Source organism: Barbus barbus (assembly GCF_936440315.1).
Source record: "Barbus barbus genome assembly, chromosome: 24".
NCBI classification, from domain to species: Eukaryota; Metazoa; Chordata; class Actinopteri; order Cypriniformes; family Cyprinidae; genus Barbus; species Barbus barbus.
The window spans coordinates 16,189,857-16,207,674 of record NC_136752.1 but is presented as its reverse complement, the minus strand read 5'-3'; the positions used below and the strand labels follow the sequence as shown (position 1 = coordinate 16,207,674).

General features: G+C 40.6%; 1 protein-coding gene across 1 annotated transcript; it reads right to left on the bottom strand.

Annotated features, from left to right (window-relative positions):
- Window positions 1-293: 293 nt before the first annotated feature.
- LOC306844013 (protein Hook homolog 1) lies at window positions 294-16,227 on the bottom strand. The gene is made up of 22 exons (XM_079375827.1): window positions 16,000-16,227; window positions 14,458-14,543; window positions 13,836-13,908; window positions 13,674-13,724; window positions 13,280-13,412; window positions 13,091-13,158; window positions 12,930-12,992; window positions 12,733-12,816; window positions 10,726-10,889; window positions 10,394-10,534; window positions 10,101-10,302; window positions 9,890-10,000; window positions 9,722-9,809; window positions 9,303-9,369; window positions 4,019-4,159; window positions 3,843-3,930; window positions 3,670-3,701; window positions 3,484-3,566; window positions 3,215-3,315; window positions 2,936-3,037; window positions 2,729-2,797; window positions 294-1,915 (listed from the first exon to the last, which is right to left on the bottom strand). Exons 1-22 carry the CDS (start codon window positions 16,042-16,044, stop codon window positions 1,760-1,762), a joined length of 2,148 nt encoding a protein of 715 aa, XP_079231953.1. The 5' UTR covers window positions 16,045-16,227; the 3' UTR covers window positions 294-1,759.
- Window positions 16,228-17,818: the final 1,591 nt, after the last annotated feature.

Below are 17,818 nucleotides of genomic sequence, written 5' to 3'. Positions count from 1 at the left end.
AAAATCATCTACCTGTTGGCACTGATTTCAGATGAAGAGGATAAAGGGAATGAAGTTCAAGTGTTTAAAGTGACAGTTAATGATATTAGTCCCCAAACATAAGCAAGATTTTGCTGTGATAATAAACAATGTTGAAATCCATAATTTTTTTGTGTGCCTTCTCAAGGCTGAGGAAATATTGCCTCATCCATTTGTATTGGCTGGATTTCAGATCATTAAAACAAGCATTTTAGTGTGTATTCATGTGAAGGCAAATGCTACCCGTGCATAATATAACAAAGATTTTTTGTTTTCATATATTTCCTTTATTACAATTAAATTAAATCTGAGACCTTTAAAAATTGTGTGTACTTTCAGCACCATCTAATGGTGAGACTTGAGTAAAGACTTCAACCTTGGGATCGTTAAAACGCAAGAAGGCAGTACTGCAAAACAAACTTTAGTGTTTATTCATCACATTCATCATTTAACTCCAAATATTACTCTAATACCATATGAATCCAATCTTATTATTTATCATCTCTCACAAACAATGACAGTGCTCATAAAATTGAGTACACAAATTTAAGAGTTCTTCCTTGGAACACATCATACATATTAGCATTTACCCATCACAGATAAAAAAACCTAGTTGAATAAAACACCAGAAAAGACAAATCAGAACCGCAATGATAAACCGAATGAATGGGACTGTATCTCCCAACATACACAGAGTGTTTTATTCTAAACGCAACAGCTAGTCTATTAGCAGATCAAGCTCAGTCAGGTCAACCTAAGCAGGAGCAGATTTTCACAATACAGCAAAAGCCATTTCACAATGCAGTTATGTTTTACAAGTCACGCATGAATATTTAAAGAGTGGCGTACAACACATTCAAAGCCGTCACAGCGGTTTGCTATGGCCTGCTAGAATTCTGTGCTGGTGTTCAATCCTGATAATTGAGGTCTTCACACAGACAGGAAACAGTAAGCTCATAAAAAAAAGGCCCTTCTGCTTGTTAAAAGAGCATGCAAGAGTCCTATCACAGTCAACTGAATATAAAATACCATAACCAACTGAATGAAGCACCTGGATTTAGATTTAATCAATTAGAGTGATTATATGCATGTCTTTTCAAATGTACACATTAATGTAGTTTCAATGCATGTTGTTGTTGTTGTTTGAGAAAGTCACTGTAATAGGAACAAACTAAGAACTCTGGTGTCCAGCACCAAATACATTATCATCCTGATCGACGGATTTTGATTGGCTAGGGCAAAATGTTTAGTCTGCATATACTTTCAATGTTTTATATAACATACCTGCGTGATTACAAATGTATTCCACGGCTGCATAGTGTATCATTGGAAGTCATTTCTAGCAAAAGCATGCATGCTACCAATATAGAATGCATTAAATGCATTTCTTCCCACACAATCTGAGTGAGCCTGACAAAAGATTGACCTGTGACCTTTAGTATGGATGCTGGTACAGAAGTGACCCTGCTGCAGACTGTTACAGGTGCTTGTTTAGTACTGAAAGTGAAAAACACCGCTACTGTACATAATTGTGTGCTGACTGAGTAACCTTCATCAGAGTTCAGCCCCTTATGTACATTATTATACATGTGTAACTGTAGAGAGTGATCACATGGGGACATGCTAATGTTCATCATGGCATGCTTGTCCCCTTGTTTAGAAGTGTACTTAAGGTCACTTGAGTGTACATGTGAGGGAAAGGAGGAGAAGAGCAGGAAGCTGGGAGGTACAGAGGACAAGGTTACTTGGAAGAAGTGGCAGGCACATTGATGGACATGGTGCGGCGGGTGTTGTTAACCTGACGTTGCTGAGCCAGAAAGGACTGGCCGGGAGGCACTAGAGAGTTGGCTCGCCCGCTAAGCCGTGACTCAATTGCCATCTTCTGGAAGTTCAAACTCTGTGTTTTGAACAATATGACAAAAGAAAATTTCAGAACATAAAGCAAATTACTGCAGACTGTTTCTTTTAAAGCCTGGTGCACATCAAGCTGACGATCGGCTAATTTTTGTTCATCGGTCGACTAAGTTTTCTCAGTCAGCTTGGTGTGTCAGGGCAACCTTGGATCCAGACGCTGCCGACGTGAGCCGACACCTGCAGTCTGCTTTCTTCGCCACTAGTTCGTCGGCGTCGGCTTGGTGTGTACCGGGCTTGAAGTTTTAGATATTTCAAGACATCTGTTTCAATTTAAACTATCAAATAATAGGGACATTTTTAAGTGACATTCCATAAAGGGATAGTTCACCCAAAAATGAATTCTGTCATCTGTTACTTGTTTCAAACCTGTAAGAGTTTTTGTGTTCCGTTGAACACAAAAGAAGCTATTTTGAAGAATGTTGGTAACCAAATAGGTGATGGTAGCCAATATCGCCAATATATGTCTATAGCTACTTTCAAATGTTTGGTTACAAACATTCTTCAAAATAGCTTATTTGGGTTCAGCAAAACAAAGAAACTCTTATAGGTTTGGAACAATAAGAGGGTAATGTAAATTATGCCAATTTTTGTTTTTGTGTGAACTGTCCCTTTAAATAAAACAATAACAAACACATACATGCATAAATAAATTATTCTTATATTACTATAATTTCAGCACCTTAAATTAAAATATGCAAACAAATAAATAGAGTACAGAATCTTAAATCAAAATAAATAAATAACAACATCTTAATTTACACTGTACATCATAAACTATTGAGTCCTGTCACTGTACCTTATTATACCAAGCTGTCACAATTAACTTCTCCTCATATTCCCTCAGTTTGGCCTGCTCACACTCCCGCTGAGTACAGAAGAGAAAATAAGAACAGACATGAGTGAAAAGAGAAAGAAACAACAAAAAGAATTGTGAGTGAGAAAGTAAATCTGCAATTGCTAGATGTAAATAACATGTAAAACAGAGAAGAGATGGCTGATCTACCTCCAGAGCAATGATCTTCTTCTCTTTCTCAGAGAGCTGCACTTTCAGTGACTGAATCTCTGCTGAGGCTGGATTTAGCTTGGGATCCAGAGCTCGAATCACCTTAGAAATGCACAATATTATGTATAATCATTGGAATATATGAGTAATAACTCTCTGTTAGAATAAGTTCTTAATTTGACATGATTCAATAACATGAAAATATTGAGGACTTTAAAATGCCTACAAAACTGTAACTAACAGACCAGATCATAAGACAGTCAGTGGTAAAGTAAGTACATCACGGGCTTTCTCCAGGTACATCTTGTATCGATCCTCCATAGACCTCATGTCCTCATCTTTCTTCTTCAGTGCGGCAACCAGCTCGTCCATCTTCCCACCTGAAAGTGACATTTATCTCTAAAACTAAGAGGAACTTTAAAGATTTTTTTTTCTTTGATTCAAAGAGGATCATAACATCACTCTAGATCATGGACATCAAGGTTTACAGTTTGACACAAAGTTGATGGTTTGAGTGGGTGAGTGTGACTGTAAAGTTAAAGGCTAACTGGTTTGAGTAGCGTCTGGCTGGAGGTCCTCCAACAGCTCTTTCTTCTTCATGATTTCATCTTGTGCTTCATTCAGTCGCACCCTGGGAAAAAAAACAACGACCATCCATTTCAGAAAATGCATAAAATGCTCAAACATAGCTAAAACAACAAAGAAATCAAATTTGATTAAATGTCTAAACTTACATATGAGCATCCAGCTTCCTCTTCAGATGAGACTGTATGAAAGGAAACAAGCAATGTGACTTTTGAATGAAAAGTACTACTTCCAGAAAGAAATCATTTAGCAAAGCATCATGTATCACTGACAAGAAAATGCGCAAAAACAGCACTACCAAGTGGCATAAAAACACACTTACGTCTTCAGGTTTGGCTCCTTGTGTCTGCAAGGCCTTCTGCAGATCCTCTACCTGCTGTTGGAGTTCACTGATTCTTTCTCCGTTTAACCTTAATACACATAAACAACACATGTTCATATGTAGAAGATCTACTGTATAGAACGGTAAGTTAATACTTGTATTATGCCAATTTGTGCCTGTTCTCAGTGTCCAGTTGGCTGCGTCCGCGCCGGGCCTCCTCCAGCTGCTCCTGCAGCTCAGTTATGCGCTCGTTCTCGGACTCCTCCTGCTGCAGCCGCAACATCTTGTTCTCATGCTGCAGACGAATGAACTTCTCCCTGGAGAAGCAGAAATATACAAAATATATGTATTTATAGTACAATGATAGCAAAGATTTTACATGTACTAAAGATGTATGTAGGGCCGGGTATCGAGTTCGATACTTTTTAGGTACGACCGAACTGCCTCGATACCATCGAGTATCGAAAAACGTCTCGGCGTTCGGTACCAAATTTTGATACCTAAGGGGTTAATCTCATCAACGTCAGTGAGCAAGCCTGCAGCACTAGGGCTGTATCTGAATCTGTATCCTTAAAATGGCTGTCCCTTCAAATAGGGCACTATTTGAGGGTGTAGGGGGCGATTTCGGATACAGCCTTAGAAACGGCGCTCCGCAGATAGATCAGTGTTTGTTTGACATCCGCGAGAGCGACTCGAAAGCGTACGGTCTGCTCTCGGTTTTGTTTACTACACACAGACTGAAGGGCGCATGATTTCATGAGCATTTTACCGTTTGATTTGAATAAAACTAGCGTCATATCATGTACACAAAAGTAATTTATACCTTTAAGGTATTCACGGAAACCCATCAAAATAAAAGTTCGATTTTGGAAGACGCTGCGGCAGAAATATATTACTACTGTTCAGAAGAATGTACATACTGCTACTACTAGGCTACTATTAAAATTATTACAACTTTAGTTTTTTAAAGTAATGATCACACAACGCTCCTCCTTGAACTGCCACCTTAACGTGGTGGAGGGGTTTGAGTACCCGAATGAACCTAGGAGCTATGTTGTCCGGGGCTATATGCCCCTGGTAGGGTCTCCCAAGGCAAACAGATCCTAGGCGACGGGTCAGACTAAGAGCGGTTCAAAAACCCCTTATGAAGGAAAACAAAAAGAGGACCGTGACGTCGCCCGGTATGGCGCAGCCGGGGCCCCACCCTGGAGCCAGGCCCGGGGTTGGGGCTCGTATGCGAGCGCCTGGTGGCCGGGCCTCCCCCCATGGGGTCCGGCCGGGCTCAGCCCGAAGGAGCGACGTGGGGCCGCCTTCCCGTGGGCTCACCACCTGCAGGAGGGACCGTAAGGGGCCGGTGCAAAGAGGATCGGGCAGCAGTCGAAGGCGGGGGCCTCGACGACCTGATCCCTGGACACAGAAGCTAGCTCTAGGGACGTGGAATGTCACCTCGCTGGCGGGGAAGGAGCCTGAGATTGTGCGTGAGGTTGAGAGGTTCCGACTAGAGATAGTCGGGATCACCTCTACGCACGGCTTGGGCTCTGGAACCACACTCCTCGAGAGAGGTTGGACTCTTCACTACTCTGGAGTTGCCCATGGTGAGAGGCGGCGGGCTGGTGTGGGTCTGCTTATAGCCCCCCAGCTCAGCCGTCATGTGTTGGAGTTCACCCCGGTGAACGAGAGGGTCGTTTCCCTGCGCCTACGGGTAGGGGATAGGTCTCTCACTGTCGTGTGTGCCTACGGGCCAAACGGCAGTGCAGAGTACCCGGCCTTCTTGGGGTCTCTGGGAGGGGTGCTGGAAAGTGCTCCAACCAGGGACTCCGTCGTTCTACTGGGGGACTTCAATGCCCACGTGGGTAGCGACAGTGACACCTGGAGGGGCGTGATTGGGAGGAACGGCCCCCCTGATCTGAACCCGAGTGGTGTTCAGTTATTGGACTTCTGTGCTAGTTACAGTTTGTCCATAACGAACACCATGTTCAAGCATAAGGGTGTCCATCAGTGCACGTGGCACCAGGACGCCCTAGGCCGTAGGTCGATGATCGACTTTGTGGTCGTTTCATCTGACCTGCGGCCATATGTCTTGGACACTCGGGTAAAGAGAGGGGCGGAGCTGTCAACTGATCACCACCTGGTGGTGAGTTGGATCCGATGGCGGGGGAGGAAGCTGGACAGACTCGGCAGACCCAAGCGTACTGTGAGGGTCTGCTGGGAACGTTTGGCCGAGTCTCCTGTCAGAGAGATCTTCAACTCCCACCTCCGGCGGAGCTTCGACCGGATCCCGAGGGAGGCTGGAGATATTGAGTCCGAGTGGACCATGTTCTCCACCTCCATTGTCGAAGCGGCTGCTCGGAGCTGTGGCCGTAAGGTCTCCGGTGCCTGTCGAGGCGGCAATCCCCGAACCAGGTGGTGGACACCGGAAGTAAGGGATGCCGTCAAGCTGAAGAAGGAGTCCTATCGGGCCTGGCTGGCTTGTGGGACTCCTGAGGCAGCTGACGGGTACCGACAGGCCAAGCGAACTGCAGCCCGGGTGGTTGTGGAGGCAAAAACTCGGGCCTGGGAGGAGTTCGGTGAGGCCATGGAGAAGGACTATCGGCTGGCCTCGAAGAGATTCTGGCAAACCGTCCGGCGCCTCAGGAGAGGGAAGCAGTGCCCAGCCAACGCTGTTTACAGTAGAGGTGGGGAGCTGCTGACCTCGACTGGGGATATCGTTGGACGGTGGAAGGAATACTTCGAGGATCTCCTCAATCCCGCCGTCACGTCTTCCATTGAGGAAGCAGAGGCTGGGGGCTCAGAGGTGGACTCGTCCATCACCCAAGCTGAAGTCACCGAGGTAGTCAAGAAACTCCTCGGTGGCAGGGCACCGGGGGTGGATGAGATCCGCCCTGAGTACCTCAAGTCTCTGGATGTTGTGGGGCTGTCTTGGCTGACGCGCCTCTGCAGCATCGCGTGGCGGTCGGGGACAGTGCCTCTGGGGTGGCAGACCGGGGTGGTGGTCCCTCTTTTTAAGAAGGGGGACCGGAGGGTGTGTTCCAACTACAGGGGGATCACACTTCTCAGCCTCCCTGGGAAAGTCTATGCCAGGGTACTGGAGAGGAGAATACGGCCGATAGTAGAACCTCGGATTCAGGAGGAACAGTGTGGTTTTCGTCCGGGCCGTGGAACACTGGACCAGCTCTATACCCTCTACAGGGTGCTGGAGGGTTCATGGGAGTTTGCCCAACCAGTCCACATGTGTTTTGTGGATTTGGAGAAGGCATTCGACTGTGTCCCTCGCGGCGGCCTGTGGAGGGTGCTCCGGGAGTATGGGGTCCGGGGTCCTTTACTAAGGGCTGTCCGGTCCCTGTATGACCGAAGCAGGAGCTTGGTTCGCATTGCCGGCAGTAAGTCAGACTTGTTCCCGGTGCATGTTGGACTCCGGCAGGGCTGCCCTTTGTCGCCGGTTCTGTTCATAAGTTTTATGGACAGAATTTCTAGGCGCAGCCAGGGGCCGGAGGGTGTCAGGTTTGGTGACCACACGATTTCGTCTCTGCTTTTTGCAGATGACGTTGTCATGTTGGCTTCATCAGGCCAGGACCTTCAGCAGGCACTGGGACGGTTTGCAGCCGAGTGTGAAGCGGCTGGGATGAGAATCAGCACCTCCAAATCCGAGGCCATGGTCCTCAGTCGGAAAAGGGTGGTTTGCCCACTTCAGGTTGGTGGAGAGTTCCTGCCTCAAGTGGAGGAGTTTAAGTATCTTGGGGTTTTGTTCACGAGTGAGGGAAGGATGGAACGGGAGATTGACAGACGGATCGGTGCATCTTCTGCAGTAATGCGGTCGATGTACCGGTCTGTCGTGGTGAAGAAAGAGCTGAGCCGCAAGGCGAAGCTCTCGATTTACCGGTCAATCTACGTTCCTACTCTCACCTATGGTCATGAGCTTTGGGTCATGACCGAAAGGACAAGATCCCGGATACAGGCGGCTGAAATGAGCTTTCTCCGCAGGGTGGCTGGGCGATCCCTTAGAGATAGGGTGAGAAGCTCGGTCACTCGGGAGGAGCTCAGAGTAGAGCCGCTGCTCCTTCACATTGAGAGGGGTCAGCTGAGGTGGCTCGGGCATCTGTTCCGGATGCCTCCTGGACGCCTTCCTGGGAAGGTGTTCCGGGCGCGTCCCACTGGGAGGAGACCCCGGGGAAGACCTAGGACTTGCTGGAGAGACTATGTCTCCCGGCTGGCCTGGGAACGCCTCGGTGTCCCCCCGGAAGAGCTGGAGGAAGTGTCTAGGGAGAGGGAAGTCTGGGCATCTCTGCTTAGACTGCTGCCCCCGCGACCCGGCCCCGGATAAGCGGAAGAAGATGGATGGATGGATCACACAACATGTCTTCCATGTTTTAATTTTAATAGTAGCCTAGTAGTAGCAGTATGTACATTCTGCTGAACAGTAATATATTTCTGCCGCAGCGTCTTCCAAAATCGTTATTTTAATACCCCCTTTTTGCCAAAATAAATAGATAAAGTTTTATTTTCAATAATTTAATGTTTTATGCCTTCATTTGAAAACCAGATACAGAACACAGAATTTATGAGGAAAAAGAAAACATTTCATAAGGCTATTTTAAGAATAAAGTTGTTTTTATGCATTCCAAATAATTATACTACAACACAGAATTTAATAACAATAAAACATGGTAAAAGAAAATAAAACACCCACTTGTGAAAGTGAATAAAGATTTTCAATTTCTTGAAGTCTTTAACAACCTAGAATAAATGAATAGAAATGATGATTCTGTCTGAGCTATGCGTTTTAAAATGAACACACACTAGTGTAAGCGTAGCCTACAGTTGTGTAAACTGAAAACTATTTGAACTTTATTAAAACTATTTGCACTGATTTATTGTTGAATATATTTTGTTCCTTTGTGCAGTGGCTCAGGAGATGAGTCTTGAGTCTGTATAAACATCAACAAGCTGAAAAAATAAAACCAAAGTTTTTTTGAGATATTGTAATCTTGTTAAAACTGATTTCATAAAATTGGTATCGAAAAAAGTATTCTTCAGGAACCGGTATCGAACTCAAGGTATCGGTAATGGTATTGAAAATTTTTGAGCGATACTCAGCCCTGTATGTGAATCACAAAGACATTAGGTTCAGAATAATAGTCTTGCTATTCACTTTCTGTTTGCAGTGTGATAATAAAAACAACCATCTCCTCCTCATTATTTGATCAGATTACCAAATATGAAGACATTTCTTTAAAAAAAGAACCACAGAACTATTACACAGGACAACCCTTTTCAACATTGATAATAATGAGAAATGTTACTTGAGCACCAAATCAGCATATCAGGATGATCCCTGAAGGATCATGTGACACTCAAGACTGGAGTAATGGATGTAAAAAAAAAAGTTTTTTTTTTTTACATCTATTAAATTAGAAAAAAAATGTGCAAATCTGTATGCTTTACTTCCTATATATAACATACCTGTACTCAATGGGCAACATCTCAGCTGCCAGGTTATCATGGCTTGGACTTCCTGTTTGAAACTTTCCTGTGAAGTGTGAAAAAAGCACAAGTTCAAGTTTCATACCATCTTCTAAACTACATTTTCAGTTTGTGTTTACTGAGCTGTGAAGTGACCCAGACAGATCACTTGAGCTGGGGTCAATGCTGCACTGTGGTCGGAATATAAATCTAACAGGCTGTACTTCCTCTGTACTAGCAGATTTGCATGAATTTAAATTGGCTACGGCAAACGAATCACAGGAGTGGAGGAACTGTTATCACGCTCAGCAGAGCCCATCTGCACTGATTCATGCCTGTGAGCAACAGTCTTCATTCAAATGCAATCTTTTCCTAGCAGCACATGACACTATTTCCAGGTGTGGTATCTGCAAACAAACCTGCTTGTAAAAGCTGGTCCTGTTGGGCCTGATTGCATCGCAGCTCTTCATTAGTCTCTCGGAGAGTGTCCCGCTCAATGCTGATCCTCTGATGAATCACACACAAACACAATTGTCACAAGATTTTGGCACATGTATGAGCACTTGCAGGTGAATGTGTCTGTCTACCTCTTTCTCCTTTAGTAAAGTATCATATTTCTCCTGAAATTTCTTCATCTCGAAAGCCAGGTTATCAGCCCTACGGGACTCATCAGACAGTTTCCTGTGGAGCTCCTGACCCTGAAGATCCAAAAAAAATGTAGTGTTTATCTTTTACCTCATCTTTCACTTATCACCTTTCTCATAATTCCTAAAAGTAGAACTGCTAGCACGTTTATACCTGTCTCTTGTATGTCTCTAACTGAGCTCTTGCAGCATTAGCTTTGCGTTGCTCCTCTTCAAGGCTGACCGTGTTGTGCATGTAGGTCATATTCTTCTCCTCCAGAACTTTCACTTGCCGTCTGAGGTCACTTAGATCTTCTAACTTCTTCCTGTACGTCTCAACTGAGGCCTCTAGCTTGACTGCCCTGTCAGAGCAGCTCCTAAACAAACAAATCAATCATAAAGACTTCCCAAAACACCCAAAGAGGATACTGGCAAATGCTACTTGTTAAAATATGACCCAGCACACACCTTAATATGTCTAATTCATCTTTAAGCGATCGCGACTCCTCAGCCAGGCTGGTCAGTTCATCGTTACGATGCTGAAGCTCCACTAGTTGTTTCTCCAGCTCTTCACAGTGGATGCGGTAATCATCTTTAGCTGCCTCAAGCCTGGTTATTACACACACAACACATACTTTATTATTTACACTGCATGCTATTTCAAACTGAGATATTCTACCCACGCTTGGTTCACTATTTCAATGCTTGTCTACTTATGCATCCACGACAATATTCAGAACATTGGCAAGATATCATCAAGCAAGTTTCAGACAATATTTGGCAAGATGCACTGTGTCTACCTGAAGTTCTCCTCCTGAAACTGCTCTAGCTGTAGTTGTAGATGGCTGTGCTTCCTCCCTGATGGAGTGCTGGGGTCATCAAAAGTATCAAGCTGACTGGATCGATCAGTCAAGAGGTCATTTTCTGCCAGGAGGCTGTTCCTTTCCTCCTGTAGCATTGTCACCTGTTTAAATGGCAAAAAGGTCAAACATCAGGGCTTTCTGGAAAACATGATGTTTACTATGTATGTGAAGACATGTATAACCTACATACAAGAGGTATGGCATATATTTGAATATAGGATTGTATGTAGGGTTGTAGTGTATATTGTACACTACCGTTCAAATGTTTGGGGTCAGTAAAAATCTTATGCCCACCAAAGCTGCATTTATTTGATCAAAAATATAGTAAGAATTATTACAATTTAAAATAAATGTTTTCTATTTGAATATATTTTAAAATGTAATTTATTCCTGTGATGGCAAATCTGTATTTTCAACAGCCATTAATCCAGCTTTCATGTCACATGATCTTTCAGAAACAATTTGAATATGCTGAGAAACACTTCTTAAAATTACATTAATATTTTTGTGGAACATGTGATACATTTGTACATTATTAATGTATTTACTGTCACATTTAATCAATTTAATGCATCCTTTCTGAATAAATTAATTACTTTTTGAAAAAATCTGGCTGACCTCAAACTTTTGAATGATAGTGTATATACAGAGCACGATGTAACGATTTTTGAAAAATTATATTATATTGAATTATAACAGATTACAACTAGATTTGCATTTAAAAACATTGTGCTACCCCACTACTTACCACTGAAGTCAATAAACCAGTTTACAAAAAAAAAACACTTTCAAAACTAACTAAACATTAGACAATTTATCCATTACAGTTCTGTATACACATAAACTCCAAATTGATGCAGTTTTATATTTAATTTGCAAATTAAATAAAACAAATCCACTGTTAATGTTAAGCATGTTAAACCTCCCACACCCCAACAGCAAATGCACATTATTCTTGTTTTAGAGTGTGCGCCAATATATAACCCAGTAATTTCAGCTCTGCATCCATGAACTCTTTTTGCCACACAAAACCCCCAGATAAGACCGGTTTTTCAGTGGTTAGATTGGTTAGTGGCAACGCATGGTTTTAGTTTTAGTTAGGCTAGGTTGCCGTGCATCTGTTTAGACTTACCTCTCATAGGTCATGGATACTTTTACAACTCAATCTGTCAAGAATCAGCAACACATGAATTTCTAATCCATTTATGTGCACAAGAAAATTAACATAGCAGTTCAAATCCTGCAAATGACCTTTAAATGTACTATATTTACCACAATTTCCAAAAGGGAACTATGTACCTAAAAATTTTATGAAATACTGTACATGACAGATTATTTATTTGTACAGCTAAAACACATCAGCCTCTGCAGAGACAAACAAAAAATACTTGCACTCAAAGGCAAAATCTGTTCATCCATGAAGGTGAATGAACAGAATAGCAGAAATCAGAAATGCTGTTCACTGAGTTGACACTTACAGACTGCAGATACAGCCACTAAAAAAAAAAAAATGCTGTCTCTGGATTTCTTTGACCAATGCCTTATTTTATGTAGGCAGCTTGTAAATATTTCAGCACCTGTGTATATTCATATCTAAAACAAGAATTAATAGTAACTATTTATGTACCATTTTGGTTTCGAAGCATGAACAATTTTTGCCACAATCTTACTTAAGGCTGTCACAAAAGTATCAATAGTTGTCAAGCAGCTTTATTGCGGAATTGAGTTCATAACACTGTTTTTTTGTAAAGCTGCTTTACAACTGAAATTGAAGTCATTTCATAACTGATGAATTTTAACACTAATTTTCCTGTTTATTACTGTAAGCTCCTTTGAAATCTGTATTATATAACTTGTGACTTGACTTTTAACATTCCTAATATTCTTGTATCTTTGTTAATACATACCTCTTTGACAGCTGTTTTACTGAAACTTGAATCTCACCTGCATGTCGAGCTCCTGACAGCGCTGTGCCAACTCTTCTTTCTCTGCCATGACTTCAGTCAGATCCTCCAAGGCTTTCTTTAACTATCAAAAAACCAGCATCACTGAACAATACTACAATATACTACATTTAACAACATCAACACTGACGTTCTCACACTGACACTGTGATGATGTTATATGTCTGTGTTTCTTACCTGATGTTCAACATCTCCAGGATGTTCTGTTCCTAACTGAGACACAGTCTCCTTGTTCATAAGCTGCAATCAATACAAAAAGCTTTGAATTTTTTTTTCTTATATATATATATATATATATATATAACACTTAAAAAACAACTGAATAAAACGAATCTGACCTCCTGAATAGCAGTCATCACCACATGCTGTACAGATTCCTCCAAAGTCATGATAATCTGGATATACTCTGAACAACAAAACAATCTCACAAGGTTAAAATAATGAAATATATATGCATCACCAGGAAAATAGCAGTAAATAATGATAGAAAATATTTTAAGGTTTGGGTGAACTAGCCATATAAATACCTTGTTTCCTGTCACATTTGACTGCACAGCCCAGGATGAGCTGCAGGAGGCGTCCCAGCTCTACCTGATCAGACTGCTCTACCACACGCAGCAGGTCAGGCAGAGGGAAATCTGTGATCTGCTGAGCCAAAACCTGAACACAAAGTGATCAGAACACATACTCATTATTAGAATGAATCAGTTTAAGCATGATTATTGTATCTTTGAAATAAATTATGAAAAATAAAAGAGAATAATTGCAGGCATTAACACAGTTATACAATTAAACTGCCCAACAATTACACATTCATGTGACTGTAGGCATGTGCGAATTCAGAATGCTTTGTGTCAGAAGAAAGGTTAATTCTGAGAGTTCAAGTCTGACTGATGATATCTGAAACACTGTGTCATTTACCTCATTATAATAATCAACAATCATCTGCAGGATCTTTTTGAGATTGTTCATCTGTAAAAATGGAGAGAAACAAAGACTTTAGCTTTGACTAACACATTAAATTTGGCATGTTCTCAAAATTACATTTAAGCACCAAAGGCGTAAAAGGAAAAATAAGCCTACCTTGAGTCTCACATTATCTCCAACATCCTCTTTAATGCGGGCTAGCCAGCTCTCATTGAACCATGAAGGATCTCTGTAATTGAAATATATTGATCAGTGCAGCACAGTCTTATCTAATTCAGATACTTTCAGATGCTTTCATTCAGATGAGTTGGCAAAATCAAATCAAATACATTTTGTTCTTATCCCATCCTTCTGTAATATAATCAGAATTACGTCACACTCTCAGGCTCTCTAATAACAATATATAAATGTCACTAAACTTTTAATGTTTATTCAACAAAAGAAATGTGTTTCAGGTAATATGACCCTGAGGACTACCCAGAACCCAATGCAAGTCATAAAATATTCACACACTGACAAGCTGAGATATAAATCTGTAATGCTGACCTGGAAAAAACTATTCTGATTTAGTAGAGCAAGGAGGGAAACAAAAAATGGGGGCGAGTGAGAAATGTAAAACACAGTTAAGTATGAATGAGTGAGTCAAAGAAACACTGCAGATCAACTGGTAGTACACCAGCAAAGTTGAAGTCATGGATAATGAAATAAATACAATGAAAGCTATATGAGTTGAGTCGGATAAAAGCATCTGCCAGTGAATAAATGTAAACACACTCACATCTGATGTAGAGCCTGAGACATGGCTGCCCCTGAGCTCAGGTCCTCCACAGTCTTACAGGGGGCTGCAGTTTTGAAGGTTTGCAGCTGAGGCACATACAAAAAAAGAGAAAACAAACATAAACAGTACTATAATAAACAAATGCATTACAGCAGGGTTTCCCAAACTTTTTTGTCCACTGAACCACCTCATATGTAAAATATTTGCTTGCGACATAGTTAATACATTAAAAATTCAACGACAATATTATTACCTGTAATTGTAAAAAAACGTTTTCAGTTTTATTTTGAATAATTGTCACGTAGTCATTCTGACACAGAGAGGATTTTTTTTTAGTTAAATGTTTTAGTTAAATGCTAGTTAATGTTCGTATTGGTCTAAAGCTTACTAACTTTGCTCCCACAGGGTATAACAACATCCTAAATATTGATTCATTGATTGACTGATTGATCATTTTTGCACTTAAAAAAAAAAGAAGAAGAAAAAGCTAACTGAAAAAAAACAAAGTGACAAAAACATTAAATCCAGCCAATTTTTTTACTGTGAACACCAATTTTGGAAAGAGCATTTTCAGCACAGCGCAAAGATTAATTTTACATTTGATTTAATTATTAGTTTCTCATCAAATTGTCCATGCTTATTTGTAAAACACTGCATTACTAAAATAATATAATTGACATTTAGTATTCTCACTAAAGAAAAAATACAATTAACATGAACAAAATCATGTTAAGGTATACATTTACTAAAGATATTTCTTATAAACTCCAGTGACTTATATCTAGGCTATATTACATAAATTACGCACATTTGGGTGTGTAGTTCTAATGTATGAAACATCGCTACAGAAATGACACTCTAGGATACTAGCAAACAAACAAATTATGTATTTAAAATGTGCCATATTTTCAGGTAACCATTATAAGCAGGGTCATGCCATTCACCGCAGCAGAATGAATGGAAATATTGTATTATAGAGACACCACAGGTTTAGAGAATATGAATTTGAGAGAAAACTATTCAGAAGGGGCCTTGGTGTAAACGCAATGTAAACACAGCCATGGATCAGAGAATCGCGAGCACGCGCCGCGGTCAAAAATCAAAACGCCATCATTATTAAACTCAGACAGGGAATATCTGCATAAAACACATTCCACAAATACTCTAGCTAACCAGATTAGACGCCTAAATCGGATGAGGAAGGAGCTGACTGTGACTGTTGGTGTTGTTTACATGTCTAACAGCATTCTTTTGAGTCTGGTTTGTCTTTATTATGATTTTTGTATATTGGGGTCGCATGTTGGACGGGCGTCGCTTGGGGGAAATGAGCGCAAATTTTAACGTTGTAATGATGCTCCCCAGACCCCGTTTGATTTACAAGAGCAAGTGCACACATCTAAATGTCTTATTTCCGGTATTTTTGGACCATGGTGCCCGAAGGAAACGACTACCTGCGACAGGTAACGCTATCGTCAAAGATCTGACCGCAGATAAATAAACGATTCCTGATTCCGGTGACCTTTTAAGGCTAAAAGATCTTACCCAAATAATCAGGCTCTCGCACAGCACCGTTTTATGTAAATCCATATCTCTTCTGTACTGTCGGGCAAATATTTCCGTCCACCTGTCAACAATGCGCTTCCCCTTCCCACCTGCGTGTGTATTTGCCTAAAGCTCACCAGCGCTACGTTCACGTCTATTGCGTCTACGCATTAATTGAGACGTAAAGGCTTCGTGAATGTCCGCCGCGGATACAGCACGTGCTACATTGATAAGGATTGGGGGATTGACTGGATCAAGAGTGCAACAGCAAGAAATAAAACACCAATGGTGAATTGAGCTCAGGACACCGTGTAGCCAATCAAAACAGAGATCCGAGGAGACAGAGCAGATAACACAGATCATGTGGTATATATATATATATATATATATATATATATATATATATATTAAAGCGTTTGGTTTCCGCCCAATGAAACTGAATATGGGCACCTAAGAAAGTGAATGTAAAATAGCCTGCAATGTGTTACAAAATACTGACTAATTTATTATCAAAATGCTATAGATTCTCCCAATTAAGCACTTAATCATTAAAAAATAAATAAAGTAGCCTTAAAAATATTATGCCTATAGGCCTAATAAGGATATAAAATGTAAATTTCCTCACTAGTAGGTCTATAAGATGATGGTGGTCAATCTGAAATTGCTTAGTAAAAATACAGCTTAGTATTGGTCATCCAAATAATGATCAGCTATATTGCCATAATGATCATCTTTGACTAGGTAGCCTAATGATTATCTTATACCAACTACCAGCTAGAAACCATCCAATCATGTTCCAAATCATTTAAATGGTCATTTTCAATGCTTATTAGGTAAATCTGACATTTAAACAAACAAAAAAATGTTTTAATTTAGTTATTTTTTACTTGGTATCCCATTGGGACATTCACTTTTATGCACAGAGGCTTTATGATCAACAGCTCACACTGTTTAACAAATATTGTTTTTAAAGTAGCCATTTATTTATTTTATTGCCACTTATTAATATGAGTTAAGCTACACTAATGGTAGGCTACAGAATAAAGGTGACTAAACCTTCAAATTAACTTTTTAAAAATAAGTATTATATTATATATTAAGTATTTAAAAATAAAATAAAAAAATTGTGAAAATTTACATTTATTCATTTAGCTGACGCTTTTATCCAAAGCGACTTACAATTGCTATATATGTCAGAGGTCGCACGCCTCTGGAGCAACTAGGGGTTAAGTGTCTTGCTCAGGGACACATTGGTGTCTCACAGTGGATTCGAACCCAGGTCTCTCACACCAAACGCATGTGTCTTATCCACTGCGCCATCACCACCATCACACCAAAATTGAGTTTAGATTTACACTGATTTGTGTTTTCTGTTGTTAAACATTAAACATTTTCATATCTCAAGCCTTTTATTACATTTTTGTAATAAAATCATTAGATAAGATTGTGATGTGAAGTCACATGCTTTACCCAGTATGCATGCACACGTGGGAATCCTTCAAATACAAAATAAGAGACAGTGCCTTTATTGCAAACAGTTGTATGATATATAAATAGCTTATTATACAAAACCATGATCCGCAGTTTTTGTGGAATAATATATAAATAGATAATAATCGATAGAAATAGAAATAAAAAACTGCATTCCATTCAAATTTAGATAAACTCTTTCTCTTATTTGTAATTTCACAATAAAGCCAGAGAATTTGGTAACATTAAAGCATACACTTAAGATCAATGGATATGGCAGTCAGAAATAAGCCAAAAATAAAGTTTCTATTTCGTCTTCAACCTGTTAACCACATGGGACAGCGTAACT

Coding starts and splice junctions, on each gene's coding strand:
- LOC306844013 (XM_079375827.1), bottom strand. CDS start 16,044: ATGGATTTACATAAAACGGTGCTGTGCGAGAGCCTGATTATTTGG. Junction 9,370..9,721: donor GGACCAGCTTTTACAAGCAG/GTTTGTTTGCAG, acceptor CACACTTCACAG/GAAAGTTTCAAACAGGAAGT. Junction 1,916..2,728: donor TGACAGCTTGGTATAATAAG/GTACAGTGACAG, acceptor TTCAAAACACAG/AGTTTGAACTTCCAGAAGAT.